The 17,975-nt window shown below is 41.9% G+C and overlaps 1 protein-coding gene across 1 annotated transcript in view; it reads right to left on the minus strand.

Moving 5' to 3' along the window:
- Nucleotides 1-268: 268 nt before the first annotated feature.
- LOC128709426 (fasciclin-2) overlaps nt 269-17,975 on the minus strand; it is a 52,694-nt gene continuing 34,987 nt past the window's right edge. Inside the window, exons 5-11 of the mRNA XM_053804421.1 lie at nt 17,643-17,767; nt 17,235-17,530; nt 15,923-17,123; nt 15,639-15,822; nt 3,163-3,364; nt 2,364-2,480; nt 269-407 (exon numbers count right to left, since the gene is read on the minus strand). Coding sequence (XP_053660396.1) covers nt 269-407; nt 2,364-2,480; nt 3,163-3,364; nt 15,639-15,822; nt 15,923-17,123; nt 17,235-17,530; nt 17,643-17,767 — 2,264 coding nt within the window. The remainder of the gene's footprint in view (nt 408-2,363; nt 2,481-3,162; nt 3,365-15,638; nt 15,823-15,922; nt 17,124-17,234; nt 17,531-17,642; nt 17,768-17,975) is intronic.

The raw sequence follows: 17,975 nt of genomic DNA on the forward strand, positions 1-17,975 counted from the left end.
TATGCAGCAGTTCCACATCCTTTTTCTCTCGTGTGGCACGGATGGTTTTTGTTCTCTGTGTATTTGTGTATGCCTTTGTTGTCCATCTACCATATACATATATTCATGCCCGCAAACGCGATAGCAATAGCTATGCACCGTACGAGAGCAATAATTGTCGCTTGTCGTCCACTGTTTTGCTTACGTTGTGTCCGCAGCGTAGCGCAGTCGAGATGGTGCACAAAAACAACGAGTGTGTTACCCCGTCGGAAGTGAACGTACAACGCTTTTACACGGCGGAATTTTTACCAATAATTTCACCACTCCGCGAGTGTACTACGCGACCATCGAACTCGACCGAAGAGTTTACCTTCAGCGGTGAGGCGGCAGCGGCAGGTTGCGTGTTGAGGGGTTGCTTTTCGTCTTCCCTACATTGTTTTAGGGGGAAGAAACACAACATTGAACGGGAAATGTGGTTAAAACAAGGCATTTTTGTTGAACATTTTCTATAAGGGCAGGATTGTGGTGTATAGATGAAGCGGATACGAGATGGTGTACTTAAAGCATATAATGCTACAAAAGGCAATGTACAGTCAACCCCTCACTGGTTGGGTTTATTTTAGTTGGGTTACTCGATGGTTAGCACCTTAATAGTAGGGTTGCACACCCAACCATCGAGGTTGTCATTTTCAATAAATATGGCCTACTAAGCATTCACCTTTTTTGTACGTAAATGCTTCGTTTTCGGTTCGTGTGAACTTCGTGTGCTCGATTCGATTAATTTGAATTGATTTTGCGATCGAGTGAGATCGCACTAATTGTCACCCATTCATATCCCAACCAGTGAGGTTCGTCTGTATTATTATATTATAAACCAAAAGCAACATGCATTAATTAAATAAAAGAAATATGTACACAACAGGAACGGTGGAAATGTGTTCTTTAAAAACTACTACGGAATTAATTGTGAAATTAGTTCGTGCTTTTGAAGGAAATGATTTTGTTAGCAAATTGTTGAAAAGACTAACGTTGTACTATTTTGTTTGGAACATTCCTATCAAAATGGACATTTTCTATAAAAATGAAATCAAACCCAGACCAAAAGGCACCTAATTTAAGTTAATTTACGTAAGGAAAATTCCAAAAAAGTACAAGAACATGATGCAGCATATTTTAAGTAATATTCTCATCCTTATATTGTGTGACGTGAAGTGCAAAAAAAAGAATCACATATGAACCATGTGTAGTGGAAACCATTTTCAAGTTTAATGTGGTGAAATAGTGGTAGTGGCAGTGGTGGTGAATTGCAATGCGAGCGAAAATAGGAACAAGAAAGGGATGTTGAAATAGAGGCTGCTCGGCTGGAAGTGGGTTAAAATTAATGGTAAAAAATAGTATCCCTCTTCCGTAGTATTTTTTTAATGAGAACGAATTTAAAAGGCAAATGAATTTTTTGTTGCCCATCTAGTTGGCACTGGTTGGTATAGAGCCATAAAGAAGAAATACAAATGGAAAGGAAAAACACGCACTAAAACGTCTATGTACGACAAGAGATCCGGTATTATTTTTTTTTTTCGTTTTAGTTCCAATTAAATGCATGTGAAGTTGTACACAGTGCAAAAACTGAAAGCAAGCAATGGGAATGTGAAGTGTGGTGGCACTTAGTATGCATTAAAACTCGTACGGCAAAAAAAACGAATACACAGAAATGTGCATTTTGATCGTGGAATTTTCAAAGCGCCTTGAAGTTGGTATAAGGTAGAAGCAACCTATTTCACTTTACGCTCTGCATATGTATAGAAAATTGCAATTGTCGTCATATATTATGTATCAACATTTCAAACTCAAGTAACTCATTATTTCCGGGGTAAAATCAGGATAAAAGTAGCAACCCTAAGCATTCAGAGCAACGAAAGCAACAACTGACAAATAAATAAATAAGTAATATAGGCTGTTTGAGTTCCAGCGATAAACTTCGATTTTTGGAATCTTTTCAAGTTGTCGCGCAATATGCATTAGTAGATGTGGAATTCCTCGAGCTTTTAAATGATTCGATACAAAGCATTCCGATATGATGTGTTGGACAAGATAAAAGAATCTGAAAGTGGGAAGGATTCCTCATCTACCTCACGATATTACGGTTCAAATCGAAGAGATCCCATATTTTACCACTCGAACTCGTGAAGTTGAACCTCCCCTCAGTGAAGGACATTCCAATCGGGGACAACTAAACCTAAAACGGAGCACACGCTATGGGAAAGGGGAAAAAGGGGACAGCGACCAAACGGGACACATGCACTGCTCAGCGACACGAGCACAATCCTTGCTTGGGCATGCGGTAGTAGTAGTAGTAGTAGTAGTGGTAGTAGCATGGCGGAGCTTACAATGGCGTAGTGGCGCCCAGCTTCACGATTGGTGGCGGCAGCGGTAACGGTGACGGTGGACGCTCCTTGATCAGACTGCCACTGCAATAGGGTAGCGGAAAACGCCAACCGTAGAGACTTTGGTTGTGGTTATTTGTATTGTAGCGAAGCGGACGACACGGAGTGTGGTGTGGTGTGTGATGAGAGATTGGAGTGTAATGGTGACGTTGTTCAACGTTTGTTTTAACGCATGGGATGGGATGCACATTGGTTGGCGTGTCAGGTTGTTTTGTATTGTAACGCAACAGAACAAATCGGTCGGTGGGCGCAGTTTGTGTGGCGTGTTAAAAACCCCACACGTGCAGGATGATCACAATGGAGATGTGTCGGTTGAATGAGGATCATGTTAATTGTCATACACACACACACACGCGCGCGCGTGAAGGAAATTTACAAATGTGGAGCACGGACATAAGGGAGAAAGGATGAAGAAAAGAAGAACACAATAGCATGATGTGATAAAGAAAGGGAAGTAGTTGATGTTTTTTTTAAATATCAGTGTTAATTTACAACCATCACTGGGAAGAAGGTTAGAAGAGAGCATCAAGCAGCTCAGGTTGCATAGTGCCTGCGGTGATCCTTTACCCTTCTTTAGAACCACAGTCGATGGAAGGTGTTAGCAAACATATTACCCTAACCTTAAAAGCCCTGAGACAACCAAACCATACTGAAGGGTGTGTTTGTTTGATGGTGAGTAAGAAAGGACCACACCGAAAATAGAGGGGGCACGATGTGCCCGCAACGGTTCACTACGACCTACCTGCCAAGTTTAGCTTCATCGTCCAGATCCGAGGGAGATCGTTTCGTTTTCCGGCACAGCGTGGCCAGTATGCCCAGGTTACCGAACGCACAGCACAGCAGATCAGCGATGATCAGCAGCAACACTACCGATCCGATCACGATTCCAATGACAGCCGCCGACGACAGTGTTGGACTGTCAACTCGCAGTACCACGTCGATACCTGTTGCGTGTTTGGCGGTGGTAGTGATGGTTCCAAGTGGTCGAAAGCACAGCAATGGTGTCACGATGGCGAAGACGCGCGAGAGAAAAGAAATGGTTAAAGAAAGAACACAGGCGTAAGATTAGTTTCGTACGGTTAAGCGAATGGAACGCATCGAAGATTAGTAAGGTCCCTGGCCCCGTAGTATACACTATACACTAAAAGAGACGACCCCCCAGGGTGGGTGATGTTATTGAAAAGAAAAAACGCAACGCAACAGCTGTACAGATAGTCTGCTAGAGAAAGAAATTGATTGCACGTGATACTGTCTGTAGGAAGTAGGAAAGTACGGGCAAAGCACGATTATTTTGATTGACACAGGCAAACAGACACACTAGCAAAATGTTGGCAAGCAAACAAGTACTTAACTAAAACGCACCAATCGTTTCGTACGCCGGGTGTTTTTAAGGGGCTACATTTAAACTGCTTGCTGCTACAAATGCACCTACAGCGCAAGCAACATCGTATCGTTCACAATTAGTGCATATAACAGTAGGCTGGGAGACAGCTTTGCTAACATTCGATCGCTAGAGAAGGCTGTCCGCCATCGACGAAAAAAGAGTGCACACACTGAACCATTCCAAAAACCAACATCGATAAAACATTGTGCGTGTGAATGAAGTTGCTGTGCAGTATGCAATTTTTCGCTTCAGAACAGTAAGTTCTTTGCGTGTCGTTAGTGTGATTTGTGAAGGAAAGTTGAGGAAACAAAAAAAAAAAAAAGGATGAACATGAACATGGTGACTGTTTATGATGAGTTTCCGAATGAGGAAAATGCGGCGAGATGGAAAAAGCTTTGTCACAACAGCAAGGATGATCTTCATGCAAGCGAAACACACAAAAAGAGCATGCGCATTAGTTTTATTTCTTCCTGGAGTTGCTAGTTTGTGTTACTATCGAACGTATAACGTGTTCCTGATCGTTCGCAGTGCGCGTGTAGTAGAGAGTTATTAGCGTAGATCGCACATTTTATTATTACTCTCTGTAATGATGATAGAGCTTTGCGTTGTCATAGCAATCAGAAACAGGATTGATGAGAATGTGTCTGTTAAACATTTACGTCGTGTGCTCTATTTTAATGAAGCGTAGTGTATTTTGTTTTTTTTTCGATATGCCCGTGGCTATGAGTTAGCTGAGCGGGTGTCAGTGTGGTGGTGGGTTTGCCATGGAAATGTTCCGAGATTTGTTAATATCATGTGTGATGATGTAGGGGTGGTCTGATGGCATGATGGTAGCGGTGCCGGTCTTCACACGAACGGACCGGACCAAAATCCCAATCCGGACCAATCCCCCGTAGCAAGGACTGATTATCCGGCTACTTGGCAAAAAAAAGTCGATACGGCCAGGTAATGTTTCTTGCCATGTTTGTACTATGTGTCGAGTGATCGGAGCGGTTCGCCCGAATGAATCGCAAATTTGAGGTTGTTTTAATTAGTTTGTTTAGTGTAAGAATTAGTTTAATTTGCTTGCAGTGTATGGTGTGTCTTTCCCAATGATTCATTCGAAAAACAAAGTTCGCTACAAGTAAAACACATAACGTATTTACACTCATTCATCAAATGGTAATGCAAAAGGACAAATGTTGTTTCTTTTAAATTTTGTATTTTTTTTTTAATTCTGTGTGGATTTTCATTTAATTTAAATTATTTGCTATGCAAAAAAAAACACTAGAGACAGATGCAAAGAACAGATGAGAAGAAACAAGATAGAAACAGTGACTTTTGTGTGTGTGTTTTTTTTTCTGGTGAGTAAGTAAGTTAACAGCTTTGAAACTATTAGAATAGTGGTAGAGATATTTCTTGGTGAATAGCTAAAGTATGGAAACTGAACTGGTTTTGGGTGCTACAAGAACGCTAACAAATTTTTGATTCGTTTTGATACGTGTGTAAGTAAACTTTCGTTTGCATAATTACCTTCGTTTCGGAAACCTAAGCGATGGAAAGAGGAGGGAAGCTTTGACCTCCCACACACACACACACACACCCGTGGTGGGAGCGGGCTGTGGTAGGTGTACACTGTGTTTGGTTAGATGCAGCATATGTTTGGGTTTTGGTTTTAGCAATCATATTTCGGTGCTTTCAGCTTTTGCAAAACATGGCCGAAGTAGTTACCCGTCGAGCTTGCAGTTACTAATGTTAAACGTAAATATGGCCGAATCGGTTACACGCTTGTCACCAATCGGATTAGTATTGAGAAAACAAAAGCTTCTTTACGATTTGTTCGACGTGTTAGACGGTAGTGATGATGTAATTGAATTTATTTCATAGCTTCCCATCCCAACTACTATCCTGTTCCACTACAATACTCCACCAGCTCCGGTTTATGTACAAGCACAAAACAGTCCCATTTCATTATGTCCGTTACAATATGGCATTTTTTTTTTGGTTTTTGGTTTTTGCATGTTATTTGATTCGAAACACCTTACAAGTGAGCTCGTGAATTAGTCTTATCTAACCGTTCGCTAACTCCACAAATAGTTACCACCCAAAAACACGCACACACACACACGCATACATACACCTACAATAAGCCGGCTCTTCTAATGCTTTTTTGTTAATAATTTATGAACCATTTTAGTGGTCGTAAGTGTAAGGATCATGGGAGCGATCGTAATTTTCATACACTGCACGAGATAACGAGGTCGCAAAAACTGTTCTAATCTTACCACCCCCTTAATCGCTTTAACCGTTCGTTATGAATCTGTTGTTTTTTTTTTATACAACTTTTACTATTTGTTATGGAACGTGTTTGGTGATTTTGCTTCCCGTTGGGGTTTCGTTGTAATGAAATTCGTACAAACTATCATTCTCATTTTCACCCATACACTCTCCTCGTGATCATCGGGGTTTTTGAAGATTACCCACAAGTATAGGAACTGAAAACCCCACCCATTCTCCCTTCAGTTCGTCTAGAATCGTGGGGCAAACGAAATAAACTACTTTGCTATTTGTAATGCCCTAGTTTGCTTGCGGTTTGTTAAACAACTAAACAACAACAGTGATTTATTGTCATTAACGTTGCACATTGCACAGTTTGATGCTGTTTGTTGTGCTCCATTTGCGTTATATGTACAAAATTTCTACTTCTCATGATTTTTCGGGGAACAAATGATGGAAAAGGGTGTGACAGTATCGTGTTGAAAAGATATGAGTAAAAATTATTCTTCTAAAAACTTAACTTGAAAAAAATATTCCGACTACAAAAAAACATACAGTGTTTTCCGGTGTATATGGAGCAAAACTGTTTGATTTCTTGTACCGCAGCAAAAATACATAAATAGTGTCTGCGGCAGACATTAGTCAGATGTCGCCAAGTTACGCCAAGTTAACGTGAGAAACTTGCGATACAATTCATGCGACGATGGAAAGTTTCGTTTTAAACGTGAGCGGACAAATAAGTAGCAGAAGGTTCGTTGGTTACACCCGCAGGTCAAAGTAATTGCCACCGGAAATGATAAACCAACCCCTAGCGGGAACGAAAAAAATTGTGTCCGTTCTGCACGACCATGACGACAGTGTTTGGTTATTTTAAATTTTAATACAGGCAGCTTGAGTGACTACATTTTATTCACAATGAATTTAAAGAGTTAGTACTCTCGGCAAGATTAACAAAAGATGCTTTGAAGTAGCTTCTGCATTGCAAAGTTTACCTAAAGTTCACTTAAAGATACTAAGCTCCAAAGTTATAGGTCAAAGAGCGAAACAGTGTCCGGGGCGGTTCGGAGCGAACAAAGACACAAAACTTTAAATGCGATTATCTCGAAGCCACAGTTTCAAAGTTGGTGGACATCATAACTTACGAAATGGTTCGTCCGATATCGAGTTTGTGACAATTTTTGAATCCTTCACCATTTTTTCTGAATCTTGCTCTTATTTTCATTGTTACGATCGAGAATAAGGATTGGCTGTTGTTGCAAAACAATTTCAAATTTTCATGTTTTAACAAGATTTAAAAAATTTACATACGTTAACTAGACATTTTATAGAAAATAAGACAAACATATTGAGTTGGTTGAAAGTTTGACGGTGCGGCTTCCATGATGTCCTCCGATCAGTTGCCAATTATCAGTTATCAGAAGTGTCAGACTGCACCAAGTGTAATGATCTATTGGTCAATGTAGGCCAAACATTTATATTTGAAACCGGAAAATGGTTGTATTGTAATCGTTGGTTGTGATTTTGAAGGTTGTCAACCTTTTCTTTACCACATTTATTGCTATCCAGAACAAAAATCCAAAAATTACCTCTGTTTTGCTACAGTTAGTTCAAGTTAGTTAAAACGGGGAAAATAATTAACTGGGTAAAACAATAAGTAACTAAGTCGGGGTAAAAATGTTGTGTGGGAATGCAATCTAATTGCATCTGGATCTTCATAATTTACCACCTAGCAAGGGAATTTTAAACACTATTGGCAGTGATTATTTACAGCTTTCTTCGAGTGGGTACCGGTGTTATGTACATCACAATGACTCTATTTGACTACGAAATGGTTTTTGTAATGTAACGAACTGCGAGCAATGAAGCTATGTTTACCTAATTTTACTATTCATTGCCAACAACGTTCACAGAATCTAACGACCTTTCACGCGTATGTTGGCGTTGTGAATCGTGCAATTTAAGAGATGTATTATTTTTCATCCATTTCTGTTCGTTAGCACAAATATATTTGTGTACGTAAATTCTACTAGATACGTTGAAGGTATGAGTGGTGGGTATATGTTTATACCACATATACGATTAACCCTAATTGAACCTTATACACCTTAGCCTCCCAATAAATCTGAGAAGCGCACTTAGCGCGCGTTCAGTGGCAGTGACTGCAACATGTCGAACTTAACTGTGATAAACATTTGTGATAAAACTAACATTTACATAATAATTCTTTGCTACACTTGTTGCATTTTGCTACCTCATTCGAAATGTTATTCGAGAATTGAGTCCACGTGCGGTTTGATGTGACACTCGCTTAGTATAATAAATGTACGACGTTCTATATAATTCATTTCGTACAGAACGTAACCAGTTGACCGCGCTCTACAGTAGCCTACCCCTGGCTCATGCGGTCAAAATTTTAAAATCACACAGAATGCAAGGCTGGTTTGCCGAAATTCATAGGTTCACAATAAGGTCAAGGCATTGGAAATGAGTCGACTCACTAAAGCGATCCGATTAGTTATTCGAAATTTAGTTTAAATATTGCATCAAAATGACAGAGTGTACAGTCGTAATTAAGCTCATCATTATTACAGATTGTGAGAAATAGTAACAGTATGTATAGCACACACTTGCCTCCGACAGCTTCTTCCAGCCTTCAGCTTTGCGCGTCTCTTGCACGCCCGTAATAGTGTTTTATCACTGTACAAACATTTCGAAAACCAAAAACTATCTGCGAGCAATCTTGGCTTGAGAGCAACAGCAATTCACAAAATCTTACATCTTTTAGTTATTATTTGTTTTGCATTTATATAAAAATTTTGACAGCAATGTTAAAACAGTTTGGATTAAAAAAAAGTTAGTCAACAAAACAGATAGAAGTGAAAAAAGGGGTTTTCCTTCTCGGGTTTTCTAACCTTCACCGACGCAAACAAGTATACCCATTACAAAGCGAAATATTTTAAACGAGTTTCAACTCACCTTACGGCGCCCCTCATCGTATGGCAGTTTTTCTTATGAACGGCATAATGGTTCTCTTGCAAGTCAACTGCGTTGTCTAGGATAATTTTACTGGTTTTGAAAGGTTTTTGGGACAATTACTGAGGCTGGGTATGCAACATTATACAAAAAGTTCATATAACGTATATATCGCTTTACGGGGTTTTTGAGATAACAGAATAACGCAAGCGCATTGTCAAAACAAGTGCAGCACGTGACATTTCAACGGCCTTAGATTAGAAGACATCACATCCCAACATGCATAGTTCAATGCAAGCACATGATATCCTTACCACAAAACCCGTACGATGATATCCGACCAGTATAAACGCGCTCTGGGAAGGATTTTGACAAACCAATTGATGTTTGTTTTGGTCCGAAGAAATATTTACTGCCTTTATCGAATTAAATATGCTTTAATTAATGAAAAATACAGTAAATGTTACTAACAATCATTGTCTGGCTGTCAAAATTCATCTCAGGACACGTTTATACTCTTTGGATCGTACTTCACTTCTATCGTTCTACTGAACCATGCCATGCCTGCTGGGGTTGTGGTATTCGTTGAAATGTCATGTGCAGCGCTTGTTGTTCTGTCATTTCAAAAACCGTGTATCTTGTTAGAATTCTTTTGGTTTATATGGAGAGTTCGTCTAGAAAGCTCTCCCATGTGCTACACCATTGCGAAATAAAAAAAAAACTTTTTTTTATTAAACAAAATGGACGACAGCTTCAGAAGGTGGGTTATTCGTTCATAGGATTTTGATTGTGAACTATTCTGATCTCGTTGTATATTCTTCCTCATCTAACTGCTACAATTTGTTGCGTGTGATGTTGTGAACAGGGAAAATCGTGCGTGTTCGATCGAAACATAACATTAAAAATTGACAAAACTCCACTATGCATGGGTGGTAATGCAACCTCGATCGATATTCCCTTTAAAGCTGTTACAAAACGTGACTCTGTGATACTCTAGTTATAATGTTTGACTCGCTGGTTTTTTGATAGTTTATGGGGTTGATAATGATTTGTATATTATACTCTGCCTAACTATTATTCAGTTCCGACATTTATTTTTATTCTCCTTTTATTTCATCCTTTTCCGCGCAAGGAGAAGTGAACACTGGGTGAGTGGGTTGTTTTTGAGCACCCTGTTTCTTTGTTGTTTTTTTTGTAGTTCATTGACCACTGCAAGTCACCATTTGCTAAGTCTCAACAATCTTACGATCCGCTACCGTCGAGTACGGTGGACCACTTGAACGAGGGTACTTCCTTCCTACTGTGTAAACGATCCTCACGTTGTACGTCATTGGCGATCGGTTTGCTGTTACTACTGACGCTACTACTACCACAACCATTCGATGCACACTCCACACTGGCACTGATCGCCGCTATCGATGGCAGTGCTGAAAGGACGAAGGACCAACACAACCACCACCACCACCAACGCACGTTGCTTCCTTTGCATACGCTCGCACTACCAGTGTAATAATTATCTACAGATCGACGCGTTGAGGGCACGTTGAGAACGGGGGTGTGGTTGGTATATATGTATATGGAAGGACACAGGCAAGCACACGCATACACACACACACACACGCACACAGAAAGATACACACGTTGATTTGCCGTGACACGATCGGGGGTAAGAAGGTGACGAGGATAACGGTGCGCGGGGCCGGTGGTATGTGGGAGAATGGTTTTGATGAGGTTAGTAGATGGCGGGAAATGATTCCCCGGCCGGTTAGTACGTGTGCCAGAGTAGGCAGTTTCGTTATGGAGAGAGAGAGAGAGAGAGAAAAAGAAAGAGAGAAAGAGGAACAATAAGAGAAAAGAAAAAAGGATCGTATATCCTTGAATCAGTGATCATCTCTGTATTGGTTCCAATTCTCTACTTTTGCTACTAAGTGTTGGATTATATTGGTTTTCATATAGTACATGGTGTGGGGTTTTTTGGGTCGTTTTTTTTTTATATAAAACTGTGATCGTAGTACAAATTACAGTACAGTGATTTAGGAAGATGTAATGTACTACTTCTAGAAAGGAGGCTAGAGTTTACATGCATAATTCAGTTCTCCTTCAATGTATTCATAAAGTTCTTATATTCTCTCTCAACTTTAGTAAGCCACATTAGAATTTATATACCTTTCGGTGGTTTTATTATAAATTTGGTAATATTTGCGCATTTGAAGGAGAAACATGTAACACTAGAATATGGAGGATGCACACTTCCACAGCGTTGCAAACTACGACAATATTATACGAAACAGCGATAGGTATATTAATTTTGAATTTTTGACATCATGACACATCATGAAAGTTTGCTTCCATTTGTTGAAAAAAAAAACTCTGAATTTTGCCAACCAAGCATCGAACGAAAGAGCCAGTCACATAAGAGTACAAAGTTACAACGAAACGATCCACATGTAAAATCAAGTTATTTCCAACTCAGAATCCCTTTCAACTCAAAACAGAAGTAATATTCTCGCTGGACATCGGACAAGCAACTACACTACTGCTAATAACATCACATGTACCAACCTAACAAAAACAATTACTACAAAGTACAAGAGAAGTATTGGACAAATGAAATTAACAAAGAGAACGTTAATTTTTTTTTGCGCTTTAAGTAGCAGAATTTTGTCCACTGTTCTCGACGGGTCATCTGGTTTGCATACAGTGTATCGAGCGATTAAGACCAACGCAAATGACTATTTAATAAAAAAAAAAGCCAGTCGACAAAGTATTTCACAGTTCACGGTTAATGTTAGTAATATTTATGTCCATGGTGCGGGACATTAAACGTGCTATTTACGCAAAAAGTTCACCCACCGTTTGCCAATGTCAGCAAGCGATCGAGCACACCAGAGAGGAACTCCGACTGAGAGGCGATAACATAAATAAACAATATCGCAACAAATAAACTCAAACCCACCCATGCAGTTGGGGTTCGATAGGACCATTCCTAGAAGAGAACCGCGTCCGGACACGATCGATCGTATCCGCAGGAATGTGGATGGGGCCAACAACGAAAGAACCGAAGAATGGCGCGAATCATTTAGGCACGCCAACACTGGTGGTGGTCTTGCGCTGATGAGCATGAAAATGATATGCCCTCGAGCCGGCACCCGGACGGATATTAGTGGCCGGAAATTAATTTCGCCAAAGTGGCAACACAACTACAAAGCTGCACTTCAGACCGTGTGTTGTTTTGGTATGTTAATTCGGTGTAAAAAAATGGCAAAACAAGCGGGAAAGAAGCACCGCACGAACCCGGAGCATAGTGAAATTAAAAGTGGATGCAAAAGAGGGTGCATAGCACGAAAATGGATGAAGCGTCTCTGTCTTGACATTTTCGTTTTTTTTTTGCTTGCGCAATCCTTTTTGACTTGTCCGGTAAATTGAAATTCCGCAGCAAACAAAAAGCTGGTGCCGTACGGCAAAACGTGGACAGTTTAGAACAACACCTACAAACACGAAGATGAAAACGAACAATCGACGAAGGATTGGGTTGTGCGAAGCGTACCGGAAACGCAACACAAATTAGTTATTGCAAGCGAAGCGAAGAAAAGCGTTAAAGGTAGACCATTTTGTCCGCTAAACTTTGTTTAATTTCGTTCAATTAGTGCAAAATCTAACGTTTCTTGTCGACGCGCACCATCGACAAACATGGATGATTGGCGCATCCGGTTCGGGCAAAACCCATTTTCGCACAAGTGAATCAAAAGTTGGACAGTAAGTTGGCGGTAGCGAAGATGCGACGGTTAAACCAATTGTGCAAAAAGGAGAATAAAGTTTACGTATTTGTTTTTCTTTTTTAATACCGTTCAAATTTATTACCATCCTCTCGTTTCCAGTGCTCCAGTGTTTTCTGTCTCGCTACATAACTACAGACTTAAGATGGAGGATTTCACAACTAAATGATCACAAATTAAGCACGGAAAAGGGTTTGAGGATTGCTCTTATGCTTTTCGCTTTCGGTTCTGCTAAACTTGCTTGCACATTATACGCGATCGCTGGCCCATTCTACAGCAGGAAGTCCACATTCCGACACAACCAGCGTCGGATGCAGCTTGACGTGGAATTTTAAAACGAAATTAAATACAAAACTTCTAAAGGGATAAAACGAATCTAATTAAAAACTATCACGAAACGAGGATGTTTGTATCCTGGATCTCGCACATTCGTTTCGAACCACCAGCTCCCATCCTGTTGGCCACAGTAGTATCAAGCTCCGTGACTGTATGAAGGCGTGGAGTTAAAAAATTAAAGGGCGCGCCTGTCCGTCCAGTAATGTGTGTAATGTATACGCGCGGCAATAATGTTTTATTGCTAGGTGCTACCGAGCCAAAGGTCACGGTATGGGATGTGCTTTTCAACGCGAAACTGGCAGCATCCTGGATGGGAATTTTTCATTTAGCAAAGCGAAGAAAAGCTAAGCGCGTACAACGATGGTACGCGAGGAACTCATCATCAAAATAACACGCGCTGCTGAGAGTTTGCAGTTATATAGGAAAAGTTTCGCCAAAGCCCGCGGTGCAGAATATGGCATATTGCGAGAAAGAGAGAGATAGCAAGAAAAAAAAACCAAAATTTATTGCCATGAAGCTGAGACCTTAGATACAACAAAGGAACGCAAGAAGAAATACAGAGAGAAACAAACATCAGCAGCATCAATACAAGTGAAGCGCCAGCGTAGCAAAGCTGCGTTAGATAGCGAAAGGTAATGAAAATCTTTATAAACAATATTAAAACGAAAAATGCAAAAAAAACGAAGATCAAGGGAGAAAATAACCTAGGAAACAATCAAACAGTGAAAACAGTGCCAAGAAAAGAGCGTGTAGGGAAAATGAGAACAGATCGCCTTAAAGATAACAGCATATACACCCGGCAAACAGTCATCATCATCAGAGTATGCCATCAGACGCCGTGGGTTTGAATGTTTGGCGGGAGGGATGCCTCACGGACGTGCGCGCCACTCTCCGCACGCAACATGTTTCTGTTTGTGGTATCTCAACTTGTGTCCATAGAAGTGTATTCCTCGTTTGTTTTCCAATTGGAATTTTGAACAGTACTTTACATTTCTTACATTTTACATATTCTTGCCAATACTAGATGCTAGTTGAGTGAGTCTAAAGCTTGAACAGAATCATTTTCCGCCTTTTTTGTTTAATAGTGTTTATCCTTTTACAAAGTACAATCCAATGTGTATGTGTGTGAGTGTAATAATCTAGCGACAGCGATAATGTGTAATGGAACTTTGCGGAAAATTTATCCAATTTTGGTCTTTCTATTTCTCCCTCGATATGCTTTCGTTGCCGCGTAAACGTGTCTCGACAGCGTATGCCTATTTATTTTACACTTAAATGATTCTGCCTTTTCCAACTGTGATCCATTGACGAATGATCCTGTATATTATTAAGCTCTTATTTATAGCGGCATCCGCAAACACCAACTGTTAATGCTAAATTCGTACACAGTTTGATCTACCCGACCGATATAGCCAACGTCGTTGTCATTTGGAGCCGTAGTATTTTCGCTCATTTTGTTTCATTTCATTTCCGAATCATATTTCACACAAACAAACGTTCATTTGCAACGCAGGAGACAGAGAGAAAAGAATACAAACAAACAAAAGAAATAATGCAATGTAAAACCCGTAAGTTCATACAATTATTTATCGAGTTCAGCACTAAACTGAAATAAGCGTATTATTCTTTAAAAAAAAACAATAAAAAGAGAGAAATAAAAGAGAGATTCACGCATTCACAAAGTTTGCAAAAGTGGTCTAAAGCAAATCTACCAACAGAATGAGTATGAAGATAGCGAGAGTAGAGTCGACGAGCGTTGAATCGTGTACTGATTTTTTATGTGTAACCGAGTTGGTTGTTTGTTGTCGTTGTTGTCGTTTGCTCATTCCGTACGAAATATATTACACATTTGGTAAAAAATAAGAATATACTAACTGTTTGCTAATCGCTTAAATACTACGGGCTTGTAAGAAGTAATGACGGCAAGTCAGTTCGTTTGGAACGGCTTAAAGTTAAGATTTAAAAAAAAATATACCATTCTCGCTACCACAGATACAATAAAACCAGCTGTAATATTCGTTAGTTTGCGCAACAAAATTCTGTAAAAGGTTCAATTAAAATGACCATTTAATCTACAAATAAAAAAAAAAAAACTCTTACAACGTATAATTGAGTAATTTAGACGGTTTTGAACAAAACACTGTTCGTCCGTAAGCGACATTCCTGTTCAATGCAGCCTGATATCAATGATTGGGACACGACGCGCAGTGTTTGGATCGGTTTGTCCGTTCAACCGACCATCACTGGGTTGCGCGACGCGTAAACCAGCGTAAAGAATGATAAGTTTGCGTAACGAGCCAAGGTAGTAGTAGTAGTATCGAAGCGATTAAACGAACACAAATCTACACACAAAGTAAACAGTTAACAACAGCAAAGTAACGTCCTGAGGCGACCCAGCACGGGCAGAGAAGGGACCTCTGCTGGCCGTCGAAAAGCCACCGAAACCGGCCGGATACACGTCATAGGTTGTGCCTAGGGAATGGTCGGACTCACCTCGTGCCGTCTTCATCAGTACGTGGGCCGGCTTCGAGAAGCCGATCGCGTTGTGCGCCATCAGCTCTATCCGGTAGTAGGTATCGGCCTGCAGGTTGCGCATTTCGAAGTTGGTCATGCGCGCAATGTCCTGCTCGAGGCAGTGCTCCTCCATCTCGGTCCAGTAGCCGTTCACCTTGGTACCCTGAATGCGATTGGCAGAACGATACACAGTGTCGTGTTAGATAGCATTTTGAGAGCGTTTGTTTGTTCAAGCGTTTTATAGCGTCTGGGTCAGCACTTACCGGACAGTACTTGATGCGGTACATATCGATCGGCTCACCGTTGTCCACCGGTATGCTCCACCGCATGTCGAAATGGTCCGCGTACGGTGAGGTAACGATTGGATCGCTGTCTTCCTCCTCATCCTGGATGGGTGTGTGCAGGATGCGTGGCGTTTCCGGCTCCGAACGGCGCGGTGTCGACTGCTGCACGTACGCACCCCACTGGCTGAGCCCAACGACGTTCCGTGCCGCAAATCGGAACGAGTAGGCCGTCTGTGGTCGCAACCCTTCCACGATGTACGGGCTGTCCGGCGACCAGGTACGGTTGAACGCAAAGTTCCAATCGTTCTGGATCTGTTCCTTCCACTGTACGGAAAACGCCGTCAGCGGCAAACCGGGCTCGACCGGCGGTGCCATAATGTCGAACGTGATCGAGGTCGCACTGACGACGCGCGGTTTCGACTGCGGGACCGATTCCGGAATGCGAGCTTCACGCAGCTCCATCAGATGCTCCGCACTGCCCAGCCTGTTGTGGGCGACACATTTGTAGGCGGTGTAGTAGCGACGGTCGCGCGGCGTTACCAGCAGATCGCTGCGCAGACCCTCGTTTTCGATGCGCAGGTTTTGATCGTACAGATCCTGCACGCGCCGATCGTTGAAACGCCACTCGATCGTTGCGTTCGGAATGGCTTGCGCGAAGCAGCTCAGGTTAGCCGTACGCTCCTCCCAGGTGTATACCGGCGGTAGCGCCTTCATGTGGTCGAAGATTGGCCGGTATTCGACGGTGATGTGTCCAACTTTGAATGCAACATCGCCACGGTTTCGCGCAATACATTCGTACAGCCCATCGTCGGTGGTGGCGAGCTTCGAAATGCGTAACGTGCCGAGCGTTTCGCCCTTCTCATCGTCCGTCGACTGTTCCAAGATGATGCGATCGTCACTAACCTGCAAACCTATCGAGTACTCTTCGACCGTACCGTAGCGACGGAACGTGATTTCTGGCGCAGGTCGCCCGAACGCTTTGCACACAAAGACTGCCTCCTCGTTTTCCGACACGGTAATGTTGATGAACTCGATTATTTTCGGTCGTATCAGCACGTTAAGTTTCATCACCGACTGCGAATGGCCGGCCGGATTGCGTGCGATGCAGGCATAGCTGTCATGATCCTGCTGTTCCACGGTGCTGATATCGAGCTGACCAGTGATGGCGTTGACGGAAAATCTGTCATTTTAAAGGGTAGAAATAATGGGTGTAATTCGAAAGATTAGATTATATCCTTCATGAATTCCAGCATCAACATCACTTCACTCGAACACCTCGCAACACACCTACCTATCTAAGTCGGCCGCATTCTGTTGCGTTCCCGTCTTAACCCACTGGAATTCGGGCACCGGTTTGCCAGTTGCGTTGCACATCACCGAAAACGATTGGCCCTCGACGGCGTCCATTACCCGTGGCAGTTCCTGCACTTCTGGCATGATCTGCACCTCGACCCTTATCTCACGGTTCTTTAGCTCACCCGTCGACATAACGGCAGCCCGGCACGTATACACACCATCATCCGCCTCGGTGATGTTTTTGATCAGCAAACCTCGGTTTTCGATCACATACCGTCCGCTGGACTTGATCTACGATACAGAACGAATGACAGCGGCATTGGGTGAGACTCGTTGTTACGGAGCTGGCGGTGTGGGTGGAGGGTGGCAAGAAGGAATGGTATGGGTCTCATACCCAGCTTACCTGGTCACCGTTGCGAAGCCAATCAACAGTGGCCGGTGGGTTGGCGGTTACTTCGCAACGTACGATGTAGTCCGTACCCATCAGAGGACGCTGATCCGTGGGTGCATCCTTCCAGGTGATGGCAACTTTGGGTGGAAAACAAACAGACGAAGAAGTTTAGCTGACTGAAGCGATTTTATCGTAGAATGGAAATTCCATCGTCTAGTAAATAAGAGTTGAGCAAAAGAACTGTTGGCTCGGAATAGCAACAATGTAATCGATTTGACCTTGTCAAATTCTTGCGTCCTAGTTACTAAGCGTGCCACAGCTCAATGAAGCAAGGAATTAATTTAT

Source organism: Anopheles marshallii, chromosome 2 (genome assembly GCF_943734725.1).
Source record: "Anopheles marshallii chromosome 2, idAnoMarsDA_429_01, whole genome shotgun sequence".
NCBI classification, from domain to species: domain Eukaryota; kingdom Metazoa; phylum Arthropoda; class Insecta; order Diptera; family Culicidae; genus Anopheles; species Anopheles marshallii.